At 54.2% G+C, this 23,262-nt stretch overlaps 1 protein-coding gene across 2 annotated transcripts; it reads left to right on the forward strand.

The window, feature by feature from the left end:
• The first annotated feature begins 656 nt into the window (after positions 1 to 656).
• abcd1 (ATP-binding cassette, sub-family D (ALD), member 1) lies at positions 657 to 17,350 on the forward strand. 2 transcript variants are annotated; one of them, XM_069183955.1, is made up of 11 exons: positions 657 to 1,413; positions 1,672 to 2,936; positions 5,218 to 5,398; positions 8,129 to 8,271; positions 9,118 to 9,286; positions 9,950 to 10,044; positions 13,185 to 13,330; positions 13,745 to 13,890; positions 14,192 to 14,276; positions 15,281 to 15,406; positions 15,693 to 17,350. In XM_069183955.1, the coding sequence occupies exons 2-11, from the start codon at positions 2,013 to 2,015 to the stop codon at positions 15,946 to 15,948; spliced, it is 2,271 nt and encodes a 756-aa protein (XP_069040056.1). In that variant the 5' UTR covers positions 657 to 1,413; positions 1,672 to 2,012; the 3' UTR covers positions 15,949 to 17,350. The 2 variants fall into 2 exon arrangements, with proteins under 2 accessions (XP_069040056.1, XP_069040052.1); XM_069183951.1 differs by having other exon boundaries at positions 657 to 2,936.
• Positions 17,351 to 23,262: the final 5,912 nt, after the last annotated feature.

Genomic DNA, 23,262 nt, shown 5'->3' on the forward strand with positions numbered 1-23,262 from the left:
AGGAGTGTAAATTCACCATGGTGGGGGTGAGATGCACTCAGCCTTCTTTACAAACCCTCTGTAGAAGATAGGATGGCTTTGCTGCTCATCGTCAGTGCTTTTACCAACCTGTTACAGTTTATGGGACCAATATTGTCATCGACTGTACCACACCTACCAACAGGTAGGACAGTATGTTACAGCAGTTTAAGTAAATGATTTGTAGAAAGGAGTTAAAATAGTTCTGCCCACCTTGATGAAGCAGTATTTACTAGAAAACAAAGCCATGCCAATAAAGCTTGATAAACTGAATATTTGACAGACGCAGTCACACAGACACAGAGACCTGGATGCCTATATCTATTAATCCATGCACCTGCATTATGACTGCAACAGGTGAAATAGTTCATTGCTCTTGATATCGTTCAGCTAGCTAAAAAAAAGTCCTTTAAAGGCTGAGACTCCACAAAGGCACAAACGGGTTAATGTTTTCAGCTACAGCTCTACTACGCACAGCGCGGTGAGGTGGCGTGATTTCTGAAAGTATTCGGGTGTTTCAAAAAAAAAAACTTTTCAGATGGTTAACCTACGGCTCTCACATTTACACGTTGCCACCATAGACTCTCAGTCGCGCATGAAGAGCGTCCAGAAAAGCCGGGTGCGAGGGGGATTGTGGGATAGGTGGAGGACTTCCTACGTCTTTGACAGTTGCAGAAAAGCAGAAGCGAGAGGAGAGCGGACTTGCAGCCGCCCTTGGGGGTGCCGATACCGAGATCGACGCTGCGGGACTGACCGGCGTCGAGGGGCGAATTTCGAGACTCGGATGTATTTGCAGCGAATAGAATAGACTCCCCCCTTTCACACACACTTCCAACAAGTTTCGAAACTTGTTTTTTTTTTTTCCCTCTTTTACGGCGAACAGTCGGTGCGTAAAGTTCACCGAGGGTTTTTTACGGAAGGCTTAAAAAGCGAAAACTTTTTTTTTCTCCTTTGGACAGAAAAGCCAGCGACTTCACCCTTCCTGCGCCCGGGACTCGTTTTGTTTCCGTGTGTATTGCAGTGTCGCTGTCAACAAAGTCCTGCAACTTTTCTCTTTTCAGGAAACGCGCTGCTGTCAACAGTTGGGCGGCCAACTGTAGCTTCTTATAATAACGACAACTTTTATATACTGCAGGTATTAGGCGACACGGGGTAGAATACCGTCAGAGGACACCAGGCACATCGAGGAGGTTGACGCTGTTTGACGTAGTTATGTAACTTACATAATCATACAGGTGTACACGGTACACCTGCTCGAGCAATAACTTTGAGTTCTTGCTCCTCTCTTTAGAGAGAGATTGCGAGCTGCCTGATTGAAGGTCAGACTGAAGTTTGACTGAAGCGACATTTCTGGGGGACCCCGCCGCCTGGACGCCCACCTGTCACCTGGGACAGGTTGCTTTCCTCGCCGCCCCTCGACCTCCTGTGCGTGCGTGTGTGTTGTGTTGGGTTGTTTTCTCGTTATCAGTTGATTCATATCTGAAAGATAAACGTTTATTTTTACACCTCAGAGGAGCGCACCGCTGGGATTGCTTGGGCCCCCAGAAATTAGAAAAAAGTGCGAGATGTAACCGGAGGTCGCGCGTAGACCTTTCCGAACGGTTCACTGTCTAGAGCGGGTTCAACGTCACGGTTCCGCTTTGCGTTTCCAAGGTGCTGCTCTCCCCTTGATGTGATGTCGGAGTGACGGACTTTTAGGTCGTGTTCCTGCGTGCTGGTGTGGGGGCACGGTGCCGTCACCCCGGAGAAGGTTCCCCGAGGTCACCCGGCTGTCCGGTACGGGGGGGAACCCCCTCTCCCTTACAACCCCACGATACTGAGCGGACAGGCCTGGATCTGATTTAAACACGCACACGCACGGCGAGAGCCTCCTTTTCAGCGCTGAGGAAGAGACACGCGTGCGAAGAAGGGAAACCGGACGGAGGTCTGACGCGTGGGGAGACCGTGTATAAAAAGTAGAACCCCCCCCCCCCAGGACGTGGACGTGCCCCCCCATGTCTTCGGTCCTGTACCCCCAGCTGCCCGCGCAGCTGAAGAGGACCTCCGCGGTCAGGAGGGCCCTGCTGCTGCTGGCGGCGGCGTACGGGGTCAAGAAGCTGTACCCCGTCCTGCTGCGGCGGGCCGGGGCGGGCGAGGCGGCGGGGACCCCGCGCCCGGAGGCCAACGGGGGGCCGCGCGGCTCGGGGGCCGCGGGCGGGGGCGGGCGCTCGCCCGGCCTGGACCAGGAGTTCCTGCGCCGGCTGGTCCGGCTGCTGCGGATCCTGTTCCCGCAGCTGCTCTGCAGGGAGCTGGGCCTGCTGGGCGTCCACTCGCTGGCGCTGGTCTCCCGCACCTTCCTGTCCATCTACGTGGCCCGGCTGGACGGCAAGATCGTCAGGACCATCGTGCGCAAGGACCCGCGGGCCTTCGTGCTGCAGCTGACCAAGTGGCTGCTCATCGCCATCCCCGCCACCTTCGTCAACAGCGCCATCCGCTACCTGGAGGGCAGGCTGACGCTGGCCTTCCGCACGCGCCTGGTCAGCCACGCCTACCGCCTCTACTTCAGCCGCCAGACCTACTACCGGGTCAGCAACATGGACGGCCGGCTGGCCAACCCCGACCAGTCGCTGACCGAGGACGTGGTGGCCTTCGCCGCCTCGGTGGCCCACCTCTACTCCAACCTCACCAAGCCCATCCTGGACGTGGCGGTGACGGGCTACACGCTGCTGCGCACGGCCTGGTCCAAGGGCGCCAGCACCACCTGGCCGTCCGTCATCGCCGGCATCGTGGTGGCGCTCACGGCCAAGGTGCTGCGCGCCTTCTCGCCGCGCTTCGGCAAGCTGGTGGCCCAGGAGGCGCGGCGCAAGGGCGAGCTGCGCTACATGCACTCGCGCATCATCGCCAACTCGGAGGAGATCGCCTTCTACCGGGGGCACAAGGTCAGTGCGCCCGCCGGCAGAGAATTGCGTGAAGATAAGTCGACGGGCCTGACCGAGCTGGCAAAGGGCGTCGGTAGAACCCGAGACGGATCGGGCCCGCTGCGCATCGGGACTCCCGTTGTGTCGGGCCGGCCGGTGCCCGCGCTCGATCTCGCCCCGTCGGCAGGGCTGGTTTTAGAAGCTGTTTAATGTGCTTTGTCATTTCTGGCCCAGATACCAACCACTGGCACAAGCAGCCTGAGCTGAGCCAGCTGGCAGCGAGGGGGCGTGCAGACACTGATCCGGGGGGACACAGCAGAGATCCGTGCTTTTGGCTTAAAATGCGCTTTATCCTTAGACTGCTGCAGGTGGAAGTGTGAACGTGTGTCGTGTTGGAATAAACACTGGCGAGAGTAGGGGTCGTTTATTACCTGAAGGCCTTGGGCATTGTGCCACGTAAGTAAGTTTGCACTGGAGATATCTAAATAGGTCAACAGGCAAAGAGCTGCTGTCTCTTCCAACGTGAGGCCTGTCAGGCAGAGATCGGGAGCAGAGAAGAGGCTGGCCCTGGCTTGGCTGTGTGATTCCTGGTTTGTGTGAGAGAGTGGGGCGTGTGTGTGTGTCCTGAGGTGGGGAAGAGCTATGTGACAGTGGGTCAGGGGTCAGAGGCTGAAGGTCAAGGAGACGCTCGGAGTCAGGAGAGCAGGATTGTAACAGTGTTTGGTTGGGGGGGGGAGGTCTTACATAAGGCCGGCGAGGAACAGACTGGCTTAACCTTGTACAGTGGGCAAAGGCTCAGCCCCCCTTGTACATCAGGTGATGATGTTACTCCCAGGAAGTCATGTTCTGCAGGGCTACCCTGTTGTGCCAGGTGGTGTCAAAGAACTGAGAAAATGCAGCACGTGTGCAGAGACTCCAGTTAACATGCTGCAGTGTTATTCTAAAGCCTTTGTCCCCATTTCAGTCAATCCTGCCCTGTATCTCCGAGATTGTCACCCAAGCAGAGCTGCACGCTATCGCAAACGGGATTTCCTGCCACGCTCTGCTTATTGAGCTTTTTGGGAAACCAATTGAAAAGAGTCTGCCTGCGGGAATTCTTAAAATATCATCCTGGCTCTGATGGCCTGATGTAGCGCCCTGCGATCTCCTTGTGCTTCTCTCTCGTTAAGCGCGAGACCAGCCCTGTATCCACTAACACAGCTGCACTGCTGTGGCCGCCGCCATGACAGGTCAGGTCCTGCCCACCACCTGTTTCCCACGATGCCCTGCTGCTCCCGGTGGTTTCAGACGTCGCTTTTCGGGATTTATTCCTCAGAACCGAGAGCGCCGTCTGTGTGATGTTAGAGCCGATCTACGCGCACTCAAGAAAAGCAAAACACAGCCAACGTGCAGCACTGTGTGTATAATCTTTTATGTAAACAGGATGTCCAGTGACGTTCCTGGAGGGTAGGGTAGGACAGGAACTGCAGCCCAGTTAAGATGAGCGGGGGGCTTTTGTAGGAAGTTTTTTCCTTGCATTTGGCCCTGTCAGCGGGACTAGCTTTCACCTGTTGTGAATCTTGTGGTTTTCAGTGTGCAAAAAAAAAGGACAGGACGTTAATACTGTCTCAACCCAAAAGCTCAGGTCCCTCTGTCAGCACACTAAGCTACTTTTTGTGGAACATCTGGTCCAGAGGGAAAGTTGCCTCCTAGTGGTCCACCAGCACCACTTACAGAAGCGACCCGGTTTGCCTCAGAGATCTGCAATCCCAGTACTGGCCAGGTCCAGCCCTGTTGCCCTGCTGCAGTCAATCTAGATGGCGCTCTGGGACAGGAGACAGGAGAGCTGAGGCTGTGCATGTGCCCTGGCCTTGTCCTGGTCCTGGGAGAAGGACAGAGTCCTCACCATTAGTCACCTGCTTCCTCGGCATTTGAAACGTGACAGGTTACCAAAGCCACTTGCATTTGTACCCAAGAGTGAGTGTACAGCCTTGCTCAAGGCTGACGTGGTAGAGACCCACCCAGGATTCGAACCCCCAGCCTTCCAGAGACTACAGCCCTGACCACTGCTCCACACTGCACAGTGCTCCATGTCATCTCAGCAGTTGAGACAAAACAAGAACAAGATGCAATCTGTGCAAAACAGAACTTTCAGCAATTTATCAACTGGGCAATCTTTCACTGAACGAGAAAATTCCCATTTGAAAACACTTTGTTTTCATAGTTAGAGGTGCTGTGGCCGTGCTTCGATGTGGTGTGAGGTGAAGACAGTGCTTGATATTGTGTAGCAGTAGTTGTAACGTGTGTGTGTGTGTCCCTGCAGGTGGAGATGGCCCAGCTACAGCGCTGCTACCGGGCCCTGGCCTCCCAGATCAACCTCATCCTGTTCAAGCGTCTGTGGTACATCATGCTGGAGCAGTTCCTCATGAAGTACCTGTGGAGCGCCTCAGGGCTCGTCATGGTGGCTGTGCCCATCATCACCGCCACTGGCTACTCCGAGCACGGTGAGTCTCTCTTCATCATCATCACCGCCACTGGCTACTCCGAGCACGGTGAGTCTCTCTTCATCATCATCACCGCCACTGGCTACTCCGAGCACGGTGAGTCTCTCTTCATCATCATCACCGCCACTGGCTACTCGGAGTACAGTGAGTCTCTTCATCATCATCATCATCACTGCCACTGGCTACTCTGAGCACAGTGAGTCTCTCTTCATCATCATCATCACTGCCACTGGCTACTCCGAGCACAGTGAGTCTCTCTTCATCATCATCATCACTGCCACTGGCTACTCCGAGCACAGTGAGTCTCTCTTCATCATCATCACCGCCACTGGCTACTCCGAGCACGGTGAGTCTCTCTTCATCATCATCACCGCCACTGGCTACTCGGAGTACAGTGAGTCTCTTCATCATCATCATCACTGCCACTGGCTACTCCGAGCACAGTGAGTCTCATCATCATCATCATCACTGCCACTGGCTACTCCGAGTACAGTGAGTCTCATCATCATCATCACCGCCACTGGCTACTCCGAGCACGGTGAGTCTCTCTTCATCATCATCACCGCCACTGGCTACTCGGAGTTCAGTGAGTCTCTTCATCATCATCATCATCACTGCCACTGGCTACTCGGAGCACGTGAGTCTCTCTTCATCATCATCACCGCCACTGGCTACTCGGAGTTCAGTGAGTCTCTTCATCATCATCATCACTGCCACTGGCTACTCCGAGCACGTGAGTCTCTCTTCATCATCATCACCGCCACTGGCTACTCGGAGTTCAGTGAGTCTCTTCATCATCATCATCACTGCCACTGGCTACTCTGAGCACAGTCAGTAGTCTCTCTTCATCATCATCATCACTGCCACTGGCTACTCTGAGCACAGTGAGTCTCTCTTCATCATCATCACTGCCACTGGCTACTCCGAGCACAGTCAGTAGTCTCTCTTCATCATCATCACCGCCACTGGCTACTCGGAGTTCAGTGAGTCTCTTCATCATCATCATCACTGCCACTGGCTACTCCGAGCACAGTCAGTAGTCTCTCTTCATCATCATCATCACTGCCACTGGCTACTCGGAGTACAGTGAGTCTCTCTTCATCATCATCACCGCCACTGGCTACTCCGAGCACAGTGAGTCTCCTCATCATCATCATCATCACTGCCACTGGCTACTCCGAGTACAGTGAGTCTCTCTCTTCATCATCATCATCACCACCACTGGCTACTCCGAGCACAGTCAGTAGTCTCTCTTCATCATCATCATCACTGCCACTGGCTACTCTGAGCACAGTGAGTCTCTTCATCATCATCACTGCCACTGGCTACTCCGAGCACAGTGAGTCTCTCTGTTCATCATCATCATCACTGCCACTGGCTACTCTGAGCACAGTGAGTCTCTTCATCATCATCACTGCCACTGGCTACTCCGAGCACAGTGAGTCTCTCTGTTCATCATCATCATCACTGCCACTGGCTACTCTGAGCTACTCCACACTTTTTTTCCCCCTGTGCCTGATCAGCAGCAGAAGATAAAGGACGTATGTTCAGTATTAAACCGTTGGTAATCTATATCGGCAGGTTTTGTAACCTCTGTGCAAACTGGGGCGGGCGTGTCCATGGAGGGGCGTAGACTATGACTGACACGCAGACGCCAGACTCCGTCAGTCAGTCGATCTGTGAGGAGCAATGAAAGAAAACCATTTGCCCAGCGGGAGAGGGAAGGAATTCACATGACCACATCCCTTGTCTCTTGTTCAGTGATTTTTTATTCTTTTTGTTTGCTAAAAAAATGAGCAGAGTAACTCAAGAGAGGAGTCCAACCTGATTGTTTGGTGGTGTGTAGTAGTTGATTGATCCCAGGGTCTCCTCCAGCTGTGTCTTGAAATAACCCAGGGTATCGCCTTCAACAGCATGCCTCGGCAGCGTGTTCCACACTCCCACCACCCTTGGTGTAAAGACGTGCCTAATGCTCCCAGTTTTAAATGCACTTCTAAGTCATTTGAACTTGTGGTGTTTCGACTTGTCAGGTTTGTGTTTCACTGTTCGTAGTGAAAGGAATCCTGGGCTGGCTGTCAATGTCTTCCAGGATTTTGAGTGCTTGTACCATGTCCCCTGGTAGACCTCTTTGTTCAAGATTACTTCACACTTCCTTTTGTCTGTCAGTGTGAAGATCCTGTTAAGCCCTGGTTGATGTGTAAAAAGCTGTCAAGATTCCATTAATAAATAACTTACATAGACGTGCTAAAGTAAAAAAAAAACTGTCAATCATGTTTCTGTTACACCCAGAAGTTTTTCTAAATATTTCTTGATGTTTGCATTAGCACACGCAAGCACAGCCTGCAATTGTTAACGAAAACCACAAGTTCATTGTAACTTAGAAACTGTTCCAGTGGCCATAGTTCTGTTTAACAATGACGGGTTCTTAAAGTTCCAGGAATTTTTTACTGCTGCCACTGAAGCATTTGCAAACATCGAGTTATATGTGAACCCAGGTTTGCATTTGTGTTGTTACCCAATCTCTTCCCCCATTCCTGGTGGCAGAGTAACTGGACTGTTCTGTTTTAGCTAGTAATGGGAAGGGGGAACACTTCCCACAGGCACAACGAAGGTGGAAAATCGGATATAGATGAGGGAATTTTGAAATTCCACAATTTTGGCAAAGCAGATATTGCAGCATTTTCCGGAACCCCCCAGCCCCATCAGTAAGCCCGGCTCTCTGTGTCCCAGACTCGGAGGAGACGAAGCAGGCTGCCATGGTGATGAAGGAGGAGGATCTAGTGAGCGAGCGGACCGAGGCCTTCACCACGGCCAGGAACCTGCTGACCGCCGGCGCCGACGCCATCGAGAGGATCATGAGCTCCTACAAGGAGGTGAGACGCCCCCGGCCCCCGGCCTGTGCACTGAAGCAGAGAGCACAGGTCTGCGTCTGCTGACGACTGAGTGACCAGGGCAATCGAGGAGCAGAGCTGCTCCCTGGTACACTCTCACACACTCGCACTGTCGTACTGTCATACTCATACGTGCCCTGTCACACTCTCGCACGTGCACTGTCCTGCTCTCAGGCACGCCGTCATGCTCGCACGAGTACTGTCGCCCTCGCACCCATGCACCCATTGTCACACACTGGCTCGCACTGTCGTACTCTCATACTCATAAGTGCCCTGTCACACTCGCGCATGTGCACTGTCCTGCTCTCAGGCACGCCGTCATGCTCGCACGAGTACTGTCGCCCTCGCACACTCGTGCACACTCGTGCAAGGGTACTCTTGAACCCTGCCCTGCTTGCACATGCACTAGCACACTCACTGTTGCGGCTGCACTTTCTCACGCACACGCTGTGGTGCTCGCACTGTCACTCCACACACTGATACGCAGACCTGGCGCCTTTGCTGAGGGAAGCTTTGTCTTCTAGGCCCATCAGAACCAGGGCTGGGAACTGAACACTGGGAAGGAGGCATAACCTGCCCTTATAATAGTGTACTGTGCTGTTGCAGGGTAAAATCAGAGTGTAGTGTAGTAAAAGGCATAGCAATAGCAGAATGTAGCATAGAGAAATATGGTGGGATTAACTGGTGTATAAACAGTGGAGAAACGTGTGTCTACAGTAAGCTTGCGCCCACACGGTGCTGCTCCGGGGGGTTCCAGCTCCCCCTGGGGTGCTCGTGTACTTGTGTGATGGATCAGCCGGGCGCACCGGGTCTCCCTCGCTGTCCCAGGTGACGGAGCTGGCGGGCTACACCGCGCGGGTGTACGAGATGTTCGCCGTGTTCGAGGATGTGCGCGCGGGCGTGTACCGGCGCTCTGCGGGGGGCGACGGCGGCGAGGGAGGGGCTGCCAAGGTCATCAGGCACGGCGTGAGGATCGAGGGACCCCTGGAGGTCAAAGGTAACACCCCCGGAACCCTGGGTTGGGTGGAGCCCAGAAAGGAATACAGTCAAGACCCCCTGTTTTCCTCACTTACTGCCCGTCTGTATCCAGGTGTGAGCAGCTCCCATCGCCTTCCAGTTTGAACCTGATTCCAGCCTGTCTCACAGCTCAGGCTGCAATAGGAGCATCATGCCAGGAGAGGCCAGGCACTGGAGGAGGTCATTCAGCCCATCTGGCCCATTCTGTAATTAGTGTTAATTAATTCCAGGATCTCCTCCAGCTGTTTTTTTGTTAAACCAGGGAATCAACTTCAACAACATGGCTGGACTTCAAATTCTGCATTGGAACGGATTCAAAGGGAATGGGAAGTGGAGCTGGAATGGAGAATGCCGTCGGATTAGAAGAGTTATTAATGTCTCTCAGAAGTGCTCATTTGGAGCTCCAGACTGCTCTATCAGTTTGAGCACTGTTCTGTGGCCGGGGAAAGGAACCAGCCTGTTGTGTGTGTGTGTGTGTGTGTGTGGAAAGGGGACTGATGGCTTGTTGTTGTGTTGTATGTGTGTGCAGGGACCGATGGCCTGTTGTGTGTGTGTGTGTGGGGACTGATGACCTGTTTTCTGTGTTGTGTGTGTGTGTGTGCAGGGACTGATGGCCTGTTGTGTGTGTTGTTTGTGCGTACAGGAAAGGTGATCGATGTGCAGCAGGGCATCATGTGTGAGAACATCCCCATCATCACTCCCACTGGAGATGTGGTTGTGTCCAGCCTCAACATCGAGGTAAGGACCGATGCCTACAGCACCCCCAAGTCTTGTCGTGCCACCCACTGTGGCTCTTTACAGAGCTATATAGCAGCCTCTAGTGGCAGGTCAACTGTAACTGCAGCCCTTTCTTAAGATGGCCAGCCACTTTTAGACATGACAGAAAACCTAAATAAGGGAACATTAATTTGTAATATAACAAGGTTTTAAACTAAAAGGGGTTTAAAGGGTCATTGAGTTTAAAAGGATTGAAGGTAGCTGCACAGTCCAGAGATGCCTATGGAGGCATTACTCATGCATTTTCCATACTGTTCGGTGCACCCCATTAACAGCCCTTTTTCCTTCACTTCGTGAGATTGACCAACATTAACAAGCATTAGTTTAAACATACTGTAGCATAACTGGGTGAAGCTCTTGCATGAATGTTTGTGTTGTAATTGTTTTTATTGGGGAGATCACCATGAATGCACCCACCCCCTGTTCACCTCCCTTCTTTTGGGAAATTAGTTCTCAGTTTAGGTGTTTATCTTACCTGCCGCTTAGATCACAAAATGTATGAGTTCTCCTAAAGCAGGCTGCCTCTCACTGGGCAGTGCAGGGATAAGAAGGAGTTTATTCTCCGGTGGTCATCTAGCAGTTCAAGATAGGAATGTAACACTGGCTACTGGGAGAAGTACTACAGTGTAGCAGCACAGCTCATCTTGATTTCTTGAGGGGAGTTGCGTACAGTCTGTGCCTGGAACACTGCTGTGATTGGAGATCTGTAGGGTGGGGGGGTCAGAGTATCGGTATCGTTTCACTTCACCGGCTTTGTGTGCGTGTCTGCATGCGTGTCAAAGAGGTGGGGCGCCACCTTTAACGTAAGGGGGAAATGGTTCTGTTTCCTCTTCGGACAAAAGGCTGTTTGTCTCCAAGTGCTTTGTGAAGACTCCAGCCTCTATAATCCTCTCATGTGACTGGCCAGCCCTGCGTGGGACTGCAGGTCCCACTGACTCCCATGGGCCTCTCCAGCTGAACTGTCTGTGTAGCACCGTGAACTGTACATAATTGAGTGACACCCAGAATCTCACGGTGTGGGACTGCTGGTGCCCAGCCCCGTTCAGAGCTGCGTGATCACAAAACCCACAGTTCTGGATAACAAGGGCTGGTGAAAGAATCTGAAACACGAGGCACCCCAGCACTCCGCCAGCTCCTCATCCTTGCATTTACTCTCAGAGCCGGAGTCAGGGTCCTGGAGAACAGGTGACGCCCAGCAGTGCCTGTACTGACCCAGACACGCAGGCTCTCTGCTCTCTGCTGTCTGCTGTCCGCTGTCCGCTGTGTTCTCTGCTCTCTGCCCTCTGCCCTCTGCCCCCTGCTCCCTGCTCTCCGCTCTCCGCTATCCGCAGTCCACTGTGTTCTCTGCCGTCTGCCCTCTGCCCTCTGCCCTCTGCCCTCTGCCCTCTGCCCTCTGCCCTCTGCCCTCTGCTCCCTGCTCCCTGCCGTCTGCTCCCTGCTCTCTGCTCCCTGCTCCCTTCTCTCTCCTCTCTGCTGCCTCTTTGCACAGTCCGTGTGACTGACTGACAAGAGGTCAGGTGGCCCATTGAGGCCTCCCCGTGGATATCTGTGTACTGGGCCTGGTCACTATAGTTCCTGTCTCTAGACGACTCGACGTGGTTCTGTACCGTGCGCGAGCGTGCCTGCGGGTCTGGTTCCTGCCCCGTCGGGCCTCACGGTCTCAGGCCCGTGCGAGCTGGCCGCGTCCCTCCTCCGGCGGGGATCGAGGCAGCCGCGCCATGGGGCCCCTTCCTGTAAACGGCTCCGCGCGGTAATGCGCTGTGCCCTCTGTGCCCCCGCGCCGTGTGACTGACGCCCACACAGTGGCGCCTGCCTGGTTCCCACAGCTGCTGACAATGGGCTCTCTCACGCCGGCTGGCCAGGGTGCTGCCGCATCTAGCTTCCCAGGGGCCGTAGCTGCTCCTTCCCCTGCCAGGTCACAACAAGGTCTTTCTCACCTTGATCGGAATCGGGGTTCCCTCTGCGGGGGGCGATGTTTCCCCTCTGAGCTGCAGGCTCTTGTGTCCTAACCAGCACCAGGGAGTCGATGTGCGTAGGCAGGTTTAATATTAGGTGTTCTGCTTTTTTTCAGCACGTTTTTGCCATAGGCTTGCAGTGGGTAAAACCCGGAATGCAGCACAGGGCTGTGCGATGGGAGACTGGTTGTCAAAGGAGGGGTGTGAGCAGCCGCAGAGGATGTGAGCTGCTGCTGTGACAGTGAGCCGGTTGTTTGTCATCAGGCGGTGTCCTTGGTGTAGTAGCTCTATGCTGCCATCTGCTGGGCCAGCAGAGTCATTGTCCCAACCCAGATCCACAGAATGTTCTCTGCAAGTACTCAGAGCTGCAAACTCAGCAAGAGACAACGCAGTCGATTTATTTTCTTTGGCCTGTTTTTGTCATCTTTTATTTTTAGACGCACGTGATGTGCTTTAAAAGGCAAGCCTTTTGCCTAAAGCTCGTCTTCTAAGTCGCTCATTTAAACCTGTTAATTATCCAAGACGCGTGAATGTGAATCAATTTGCAGCGTGTCCCACCTGCTGAAAAATAGCCACACTACGTGTTGGGCTGACATTGGTGCAGATCAGATGAGCTTGGGGTTCATGAGGAACTGGGCGCAAGGCAGGGTACATCCCGTACGGGACGCCAGTCCATCACACGCAGAAACAAACACACACTCACACCAGCACCAGTTTTCCCAGAAGCCATTTAACCTACCAGTATGTCTTTGGACTGTAGGAGGAAGCTGGAGCACCCAGAGAAAACCCACACAAACACAGGGAGAACATGCAAACTCCACACAGACAGCACCCCAGGAATCACACCCGGGTCCCCAGCGGTGCGAGGCAGCCATGCTGATCACTGCAGCACTGGGCCGCCCAAGTCTGTTTCTATATTCTGTATTTTTCCTATATATTAAATATAACTTGAACTTGGATGTTTTCAGCTTGCGTGAGGACGTGTAGACTGACTGAATGACTTGATCTCCTCTTGATCGTATCTTGCTAAATTAGTTGCGTTAAATTAGCGTTCAAAAGCCACAAGACTGAATCAGGGCGATACTGTCCCATGTCAAGAAATAACAGGTGATCTCCCCCCCCCCCCCCCCGCCTCTCTGGGTCCAGGTGGAGGAGGGCATGCACCTGCTGATCACGGGTCCGAACGGCTGTGGGAAGAGCTCCCTGTTCCGGATCCTGAGTGGGCTGTGGCCGGTCTACAGTGGGGTGCTACGCAAACCCCCCCCAGAAAACATGTTCTACATCCCCCAGAGGTATGGCCCCAGAGCGGGCGGGGTGGGGGGTGGGGGCTACACTGGGACAAGGAGTCGTCTCTGCCCCACTAATAAGATAATAAGAATGAGAAAATACAGCCTGCAGCTCTATTCACAGATGACAAGCCCAGCGGGGTGTAATGAGCCAGAGCAAAACACTCACTGCCTCCGGACGGAACAGAGGGGGCTCAGAGGTCGGGCTCAGGCTGCTATTTTAAAAGTTCAGACAAGTCCTGCTTCTCGTTTCAAGTCTCGAGGCCCAGGAGATGCCTGCTCTGGCCAGCTCAGAATCCGGCCCATTCAAAAACCACACCAGACTCTTACATGATGACAGAATTAGTCATCGATGCCTCAAAGTGAGCGATCTGAAAGCGGGTGTTGTATTAATCCCTGATTAATCTGCCTCCACCCCAGACCCTACATGTCCGTGGGCACCCTGAGAGACCAGGTGATCTACCCAGACACCCCCGAGGAGCTGACTGAGAGGGGCTTCACTGACGCCCACCTGGAGGGCATCCTGAACATCGTCAACCTGCGCTACATCCTGGAGAGGGAGGGAGGTGAGACGAGGCAGAGGAAGGGCAGGGAGGTGGAAACTGGAAGAGGGAGAGGGGGGATGAAGGAGGAGGGATGTGGGAGTGGTAGAGCAGGGAGGTGGACACTGGGAGAGGAAGAGGAGGGAGGTGGACACTGGGAGAGAAAGTGGAGGGATGAGGGAGCAGGGAGGTGGGAGTGGAAGATCAAGGAGGTGGACACTGGGAGAGGAAGAGGAGGGAGGAGGGAGGCGGTCACAGGGCAAGGAAGAGGAGTGAAGAGAGGAAAGATAGGATCGGGCAGTGAGATCTGTCTCTCTGCCTGCAGGTTGGGATGCAGAGAGTGACTGGAAGGACGTGCTCTCTGGTGGGGAGAAACAGCGGATGGGCATGGCCAGGATGTTCTACCACAGGTGAGGGACTGACTGGGAGGGGTTGTGCCTGACTGGGAGGGGTTGTGCCTGACTGGGAGGGGTTGTGGCTGTGGGGTGCGTGGTTGTGGCTGCATGGGAGGGGTTGTGTCTGTGGGGTGTGTGGTTGTACTTGTGTGGGAGGGGTTGTGTCTGAGGGGGGCGTGGCTGTACCTGCGTGGGAGGGGTTGTGTCTGAGGGGGGCGTGGTTGTACCTGTGTGGGAGGGGTTGTGTCTGAGGGGGGCGTGGTTGTACCTGCATGGGAGGGGTTGTGTCTGTGGGGGGCGTGGTTGTACTTGTGTGGGAGGGGTTGTGTCTGAGGGGGGCGTGGCTGTACCTGTGTGGGAGGGCTTGTGCCTGTGGGGGCGTGGTTGTGCCTGTGTGGGAGGGGTTGTGTCTGAGGGGGGCGCCGTTGTACCTGTGTGGGAGGGGTTGTGTCTGAGGGGGGCGTGGTTGTACGTGTGTGGGAGGGGTTGTGTCTGAGGGGGGCGTGGTTGTACGTGTGTGGGAGGGGTTGTGTCTGAGGGGGGCGTGGTTGTACCTGTGTGGGAGGGGTTGTGTCTGAGGGGGGCGTGGTTGTACCTGCGTGGGAGGGGTTGTGTCTGAGGGGGGCGTGGTTGTACCTGTGTGGGAGGGGTTGTGTATGTGGGGGGCGTGGCTGTGTGTGACTGGGAGGGGACGTGTCTTAGTGGGCCTGTGTCTCTTACTGCATGTCTACATGTGTGTCTGTGCATGTGATGAGCTCTTCCCTTGCCAGGATTCAGTCATGGGTGAACACAGGCACCTCCGTGGAGAATTTCTCCTCCCAAAACTCTCCCTTCAATGGGAGATTTCAGAGGCGTCTGGGTTCTGAGGACGTCACGTCAGCTCCTGCAGCAGATTCAGCTCCACATGAGCCCTGGCACGAGCTGGCACATGCATGTCTGTAGGCACCAGGTTATCCTTTATCAGCAGCTGAAGCGTCTCATGGTCTTGTCTTTGTTTGCCTTTGTGTTTTTCGGCACAGGCCAAAGTACGCGCTCCTGGATGAGTGCACCAGCGCCGTCAGCATCGATGTCGAGGGCAAAATATTTCAGGCTGCGAAGGATGCTGGGATAGCGCTCCTGTCCATCACGCACCGGCCCTCGCTGTGGTAAGAGCAGCGCCGCTGGCCGAATGATTCTTCATGATCAATCGGAAATATTACCCTTGATTTAATTAATGGTCCTTCATTTCTGTCCAGTGTGCTGTAATTTGGTTTTAAATCACTTTGGCTTGGCAGTGCGATTACTGTTGAAAAGAAATGGACTCCAGGCTTCCTGGGCTTCCTGGCTCCCTGAGAGCTGCACCCTCGGTGCTAATTGCCCCTGGTCCCCTCCCCTCCTCCTGTCCCTCCTGCTCCCACGTCATGCCCGAGCAGCTCTGCCTTTCCCCCACAGGAAGTACCACACCCACCTGCTGCAGTTCGACGGCGAGGGGGGCTGGCGTTTCGAGAAGTTGGACGCCTCCACGCGCCTCTCCCTGCAGGACGAGAAGCTGCGCCTCGAAACCCAGCTCTCGGGGGTCCCCAAAATGCAGCAGCGCCTGGCCGAGCTGTGCAGGATGCTGGGAGAGGACAGCGCCGTTCCGGGCACCTGCGCTGGCGAGGAAGAGGAGGAAGAGGAGGGGAGAGACGAGGAGCAGAAGGAGGAGTAGGGAGACAGCTTAGCGGTGCAATATGGGGAAGGCAGACTTGGAAAAGACCGCCAGTGGAAACACAGGGGGGAGGGGAAATGGAGATGGAGTAACGATGGATTGACGGGTTGATCAGTCAGTGGGGAATAAGGAAAGATTGGGCTAACTAAACATCGGGGGAAATATCCGAGTGGGATTCCGAGGAGCTCCAGGAGTGCTAGATAAGGTAGCTGCAGTTCGGTTGGGCAGGCCCACACCGGTATGGTCTTGCAGCTGACGAAGCCTCCATCTCCTCCGGCACGTCACGTGGGTCTGAGCAGAGTCTTGAAGGGAGCCCTCTTTTCTTATTGTGATTTTAAAAACAATATTAAGTGACTTGTGCCGAGACTTTATTCTTCTAAATAGCCTTTTAGGTTTGCAACAACTGTATTTTTACCCAGTTTGTATTTTAATACACTAATACGGCTACCTAATACCAGTGGTAGCCTGAACTCTCCTGAAACGGGCCGCCTCACGGCCTGCTCCTGGTCCGGCTCTCTGCGGCCGTCCCTTGGAGATTCCCTGCTTTCCGATCTGCGATAATGATCCCAGCTGAGGGTGTCCTGTTATCAAACAGAACCCTGGTCAGTGTGAGAAAGAGCTGGACTGTGCATCAGGTGCGTCTGTTCTTGCTGGGATCTCTGAGGGTGGACAGTGTGAGGAGGGTGGACACTGTGGACAGTGTGAAGAGTATGGACACTGTGGACGGTGTGAAGAGTGTGGACAGTGTGAAGAGGGTGGACACTGTGGACAGTGTGAAGAGTGTGGACAGTGAAGAGGGTGGACACTGTGGACAGTGTGAAGAGTATGGACACTATGGACGGTGTGAAGAGTGTGGACAGTGTGAAGAGGGTGGACACTGTGGACAGTGTGAAGAGTATGGACACTGTGGACAGTGTGAAGAGGGTGGACAGTGTGAAGAATGTGGACACTGAAAGCCACTGCAGTTCTGTGCCTTAGCTCTGACAGGTGTCATGTCTGACTGCGGTCACTTGGTGGAGCTGTAGTTCATAATAAGCCATCCCCCATTCCAGGGGCTGTTGTGACTTTTTTCTTTTGTGCAGTAAAGCAGCACTGCAGTGGGATTAGTGAAGACTTAAAATTGTGGATTTCTGATGTGGTGGAGGATTTATTTAAAAAATAAATAAAATTGCTATAGGCTGTCCCTCCAACTAGTGCTGTCACCCTGCTCTGAGGATGTCGGAGTACCATGGTGATCACAAGACGAGCAGCAGAACTAGGTCATCATAGAAGAAGCAATGAGGATGTGTTTTATTAATATATTAAAATTTAATTATAAAATCATTTGTATGGCTCTCGCTGTAATTCTACTTGTAATACTTTATCATTTTAATTAACGAAATAAAACATGCTGTAATCAGTAGCTACACATCTTCGTGGTTCAGTGTTTTTTGCCATGCATTTCTTTTGATTTCAGGTTTATCTCTGCATGTATGGGATATCTGGGATAGGGATATACTGAATTGAAACATATGGTATAACCATTATTGTGTTCACACCCACTGCAAATGGATAGAGTTTGTCAGTCTGATTTCTCCATTCGAGGATACTATGACCATTGTAATATTGAAGGCTGTAATGTAATAGAATACAGAATTCAGGCTGATTGGCCACTGCAATATAATACAACACAGGATTCAGGCTGATTAACCGCTGTAATACAATAGAATACAGGCTGATGGAGAACTATAATACTATAGTAAATAGCAGGCAGAGTGATTGAACTCTTTTTTAAAAACAAGCTGATGAAGGTATTCATGTGCAGGCATCTGCTCTGCTCCCTGACTGATTGGCAGGAGCTGCCTTCTGATTGACACTGGGCTCTCGCTGCCCTGGAGACTGAGGTGGGATCATCCTGGGGCAGAACGGAGCGCTGTCCAGTTGTCCAGGAGCCCGGACAGGGCCCCCAGGAGACCTCTGGGAGGCTCACCTTCAAAGGGCGAAGAGGCCAGCCGGTTGTGTGTTGTGCTGAAGCAGGGTTGGGCCCTGTCACGCTGTTAGACTAGCACGTTCCTGCAGCTGCCCTAAGCCCGGGCAGTCGGCAGTCGGAGATCTGCGGGAAACTTGGGAGCCCACTTCAGGAATTACACCTGGGAGTGGGCGGCAGGGCGGTGCGGTTCTGGACCCGGGGTGCTGTCTGGGTGGAGTCTGCATGTTCTTCTCATGTTCATATGGGCTTCCTCCCACAGGTGTGTGTGTGTGTGTGTGTGTGTGTGTGTGCTCCGTCTCCAAGACTGTCCCCCTTGTCGGCCGTGAGGCCGTGGATTTGGAGGCAGAGCTGCTCCATGGCTCACCGGCGGGTGTCTGAAGACCGATGTGCTCGTGTTTTGTACCTGAATGTAAACTGGAGCGTTTCAGACCCGCGGGTTGGCAGTGCTGTACGTATGGAGCAAGAACAGTCTTCCCTGTGCGCAGCGCGGAGGTGGACCTGCTCCTCTTCCTGCGGGAAGCAGTCCTTGTTCGGACTGGGAAAGGATGGGGGGGGGTTGGATTGATCCTCTAAATCACATGGCTGCATCCCAAAGGAAGCTCCGTGGCCCGAGGCAGAAGCACAGCTGTGCAACGTGGGCCGGCCGGAGCGGTTCAGGAAGGGAGGGGCGGGCCGAGCCAGCGCAGAGCCCACAGGAAGAGGCTCGGGGGGGATCTGGCAGGTCCAGCTCCTGAGTCATTCCCAGTCTCGCGGTGTCGGAGACGTCGTTCGTTCTGAAAGCTCTGCAAAGTGACGATCTGCCTTATTCATGTCAATTCAATTTGGGTTCGTTCAGAAACTTAAAATCCTTCTTTTCGTTCACAGTTAACTTGGTTTCCATGGCTAAGACTAAAGTAGAAGGCAGGAAACTTATTGATCTGTGTGTGTGAAACTTGTACAAGTCGGACAAAACCCCCAGAAACCGGCTTTTAAAAGGAGCTGCTTTCTCTGCATTCAGTAACTGAATGAAATATTGCAAACCCTGGAGAGAGTTGTGCTTCAAAGGGTAGGAAATGTACTGTCTCCCTTCGCATTTTGGCACAACTAGAATGAAATCTGGTCTTTGGTAATTAATTTAGAATAACTGGTTCTTAATCAGCTCAGCTTGCTGCTACATCCCTTGTACTAGTGCAGGGGGAGAGAAGGACGATGTGCACAGGCCAGCAGCTGTGTCACCCTGCGACTCCCAGCTGGCCGCCCACTGGAGCTCAGCAGTGGGAGCCTGGTCAGTACCTGGATGGGAGACTCCTGGGAAAAACTGAGGCTGCTGCTGGAAGAGGTGTCAGTGGGGCCAGCAGGGGGCGCTCACCCTGTGGTCTGTGTGGGTCCTAATGCCCCAGTATAGTGATGGGATACTATACTGTAAAAAAGGCACCGTCCTTCGGATGAGACGTAAAACAGAGATCCTGACTCTCTGTGGGTGTTTCTCAAAAAAAGGTAGGGGTGTTACCTTGGTGTCCTGGTACACTTTGGCTGCTGTCGCATCACCCAGGTGGGGCTGCACACTGGTGGTGGTGGAGGGGATCCCCAGTACCTGTAAAGCGCTCTGCTGGCTGTTCCACTCTGGAGACATGGAGGAGATAAAGAGGAAATTGATTTGATCCCAAAACATGGGAGCACAGCATTTGGGAAAGGTGAATCTCTCACTCCACTTTCCTCCTTGCCCCCCATCTACCAAAAACACCGCTATCAAGGAAGAGCAGCGCCGAGCTGTCGAGAGGGGCCCCTGCACACTCCTGTGCGGCAAAACGTCTAGAAAATTCAAGACAAGAGGTCAGTCCCCGCGCGCTGGACACACAAGCGATTCCATTCTTGAAGGCCTCGGTGATGAGTCATCGAGTGAGTTCATCCTCCCCTCACAGGAGGTGATTAATAAAAGTCACCCGGGACAGCTCTGAGGAATTCTACACTGATGCATCCGACCTGCCCACAGCTGATCCCCTGAGCTGCTGGGAGAGTGGAGAGAAAGAGCCGTCCTGGGACAGGGGCCGCCGGGCACGAGGGTCCTCACTCACCCTCCACCCTCTGACCCCTTCTACCAGTTCAGGGCAGGGTCCCAGAGGAGCCAGAGCCCATCCCAGCAAGCAACGGGGCACAAGGGAGGGTGCAAGACACACACACACACACACACACACACACACACACACGCCAGTTAACCCACCGGCATGTCTTTGGCCTGTGGGAGGAAGCCCACATGAACATGAGAAGAACATGCGGACTCCACCCAGACAGCACCCCGGGTCCAGAACCGCACCGCCCTGCCGCCCACTCCCAGGTGTAATTCCTGAAGATGTAAGAGCGCTGAGTTTTGGAAGTTCTGGAGGCCCGTTGCTCGACGGAGCGAGACGCCGTGTGAAAAGCTGGGCCAGGTCCGTACCGGGACGCGTCGGACCGGCTCGCTGCTGGCTCGGTTCCTCTCGGCGCCGGTCCCCACGGGTCTCCCTGAAGCCCCATGGGTGAAGCTGTTTCCCACTCCCCCCCCCCAGAACCTGCTGTGCAGTGTGGCTGCTGGCGCGCAATGCCTGCAGTGGAGCAGTAGGCGGCGCTGTTCCCACTGCAGCCGAATCTCCGAACAGTGTCCCAGCGCAGCGAGCGGAGCAAGTTCCATCCCTTAAACCGAGGTCCTGAAATCCCGTTGATGCTCTTTTAATCCGGCTGGCGAGCAGATCGCTCTCTCCTCCCCCGATGACCAAGTGCGGTCCTGCTTTGGGCGTCACTCCTTAGTTGTAATCTCCCATCCCTACTGTCATTATGTCAACACTTCATTATGTACACAAAAAATAACAGTTCGGGTGGGGAGCTGCGTCAGCAGGCGTGGGCTGCAAAGGAACAAGTAACAGGTTTATTCCCTGCCGAAAAGAGAAGAGAGAAACCACAACGTTTCGGCCGTGGAGCCTTCTTTAGATGTGTCAAAAAAAGAATATGATCAAAACATGAAAGATGAAAGCTGAACATTATTTTACTTCAATTATTTTACTGTAAATAAGCTGTCGATTATTTTACAATGTATTGCGGATGTCGCAGCTGTAGATCACTTCATCGTTGAGTAAGAAGTTAAAAAATAAGAAGTTAAAAATAGTGGTCCGTTGCTGGAGAAGCTCGGAGCCCGTCGCTGCGCCGCGGCCGGCAGGTGGCGCTGCGGCCCGGCGCCAGTCCGCGCTCCCGGGGAAGGGGGCCTGGTCACACTCCCTCAGTGTGACCCACGGCGTAATGCATTGTGGGTTTGGCTCCCGTGCGCTTGGGAAGTTTGGAGCTGCGGTAGGGGAGTCGTCGGGAACCTGTTGTGCCGTCCGAAAGTACTCCCCCTCTTTCCCTCCGGCCAGACCCCCGGACCTCTCCTGCGGTCCTTGGTGCGACGTTGCCGTATGATCGATATTCATGTTCTTCTGTGCCCACCTGGCTCGTCGATAGGAAGCCCCGCGCTCGCTCAGGGAGTCCGCTGCGGGAGAGGTAGGTCCCAGCTGTTTGCGCACGAAGTTCAGAGAGGTGACTGCAGGTGTGTCTGCCGCCGAGCCGCCGCCCTGCGCGGGTTTTCGAGCCGTGGACGTCCCCGTGTCGTCTCTGACGATACGTTTTATTTTGTCTTCGTAAAACACGAGAAGACCCCCCGCATTCCTCCGCGCGAGAAGGCTCCCCAGTCCGGTATCAGGCGCTCAGTCACCCCCCGCGGTCGCTCGAGAGGGCAGCAGTTCGGCGGCGAGTCGGGACGGTTCGTGCCTGAGAAACCTGAGAAACCCGTCTTCGGTTCGGGTAACGCGGCAGGACGGGTCCGGCCCTGGGACAGTGGGCTGTTGGTGCGGTTTTGGAGGGTGATGGTCTGAAGCTCTGTGGGTGAGCGCCGATCTCCTCATCTTCCCAGATCACCTGCCTCTGTCGCGCCGTGAACCGCTGCGGAACAAAATCCGCGAATTGCTTTCGAGCAAGCAGGGGCTTTTTAAAAAAAAAAATAAGTTCGGGGTTGTGCTCCTTTGAACGTCAGCCAGCGCCGGTGTCGAGCCCAAACCCGAGCTTTTGTGAGGCTATACCAGATGGCCCAGTTACCCGGGCAGCAGGTTCCGGGTTCAAAGCTGTTCGGCCACCCTGACCCTCCTTGCCCTGTGTCTCAGAGCAGAGGGGGCCCGTTATTAGTTACTCGAGGGCTGGGCAGAAGCCTAGTTCCGCGCTCTAGCCTCTGTGAATTACTTCGTCTCAAACCCGTTACCTCATGACACGATTCCTCCTGCTGTCGCTGTGTTCTGGACCGAGCCGCTCCGGAGAGCAGGGGCGTGCCGGCTCTCGGACCGGACCGCTCGGTGGGTCTCGGTGTCCGTAGCGCGCTGAGACCCGTCCCGACCAGACCTGTACAGGAGCGAACAGACCAGACGGTCCCGTATCTCTCTGGACCTGCTTTGTAACAACCAGCATCAGCGGCGCTTTGCCGATGAAGTCCGTCCCGTTGAGACGTCTCGGAAAGGACCAGGAGATAAAAGCTTCGCCCAGTCTTGGAGCGAACAGCTTTTTTTTGGGGGGGTGGATTTCTGATGCATACGTTGTTGATATTGAAGATCTGCTGCCTGGTGCCTCTGCGGTCGGCCGTGGTGGTTCTGTTCTGAAGCGGGTGGTGTTTAGACGAACAACACCGCAAGTCTGACAAGGAAACAATTCCGTAGAAAATCACCCCCTTTGAGCGCACCTGTTCTAAACACGAATCTTTGAGTGGCTTTGTTATTTGCAGTGAAACACCAGAACACGGACCTGGGTTCTGGCCAGAGTGGTATTGGATGGGTTGACTGCTTGTGTTTAAGGAGAGGCGAGCTCTGCAGCCCGACTCCAGCAGGGTCCGGGAGAAGTTCGGTCCGGTCCGGTCGGCCGCAGCCGCTCGCTTTTTCTTTGTTAAACAGCTGTGTGGGGTGGGCACGCCGTCCTCGTGTCGGGCCTGGTTCGCGGGTGGTTCGGACCTGACGGTTCGGACCCAGCTCCCCGCCCCCGTGCGCGAGAGGTCGTCGCCATCCCCGACAGTTTCACACCTCTCTCCGGCCCGCTGTGGTTCCGAAACAGGCGTTGTCAGAGATTGACAGCAGGGCTCTGCCGCACGGCAGTTATTAATGTTTAACCCAGCGTCAGGTGCTGGATACGTCAAGCTTGTCACGATCGTTTTGGTGCGTTTGCGTTGACGACCCGCGAATTCCTGCCGAATTAACCTTCTGTCTCATTTCACACCGACCTACCAGGTGTACTGGACTCGCCCCCTCCCAGTCACACAGCTAGAGTTCGTGAAACGTTATCTTCACCTCGGAAACGAGTCAATTGCAAACTCAATTCGCAAA

The sequence above is a fragment of the Lepisosteus oculatus genome, chromosome 2, assembly GCF_040954835.1.
Source record: "Lepisosteus oculatus isolate fLepOcu1 chromosome 2, fLepOcu1.hap2, whole genome shotgun sequence".
Taxonomy (NCBI): domain Eukaryota; kingdom Metazoa; phylum Chordata; class Actinopteri; order Semionotiformes; family Lepisosteidae; genus Lepisosteus; species Lepisosteus oculatus.

Excerpts from the sequence above, each read along its gene's own strand:
- abcd1 (XM_069183951.1), top strand. The coding sequence starts at position 2,013 with ATGTCTTCGGTCCTGTACCCCCAGCTGCCCGCGCAGCTGAAGAGGACC. Across the intron at positions 13,331-13,744 it reads ATGTTCTACATCCCCCAGAG|ACCCTACATGTCCGTGGGCA; the intron begins GTATGGCCCCAG and ends CCTCCACCCCAG. Across the intron at positions 13,891-14,191 it reads CATCCTGGAGAGGGAGGGAG|GTTGGGATGCAGAGAGTGAC; the intron begins GTGAGACGAGGC and ends CTCTGCCTGCAG.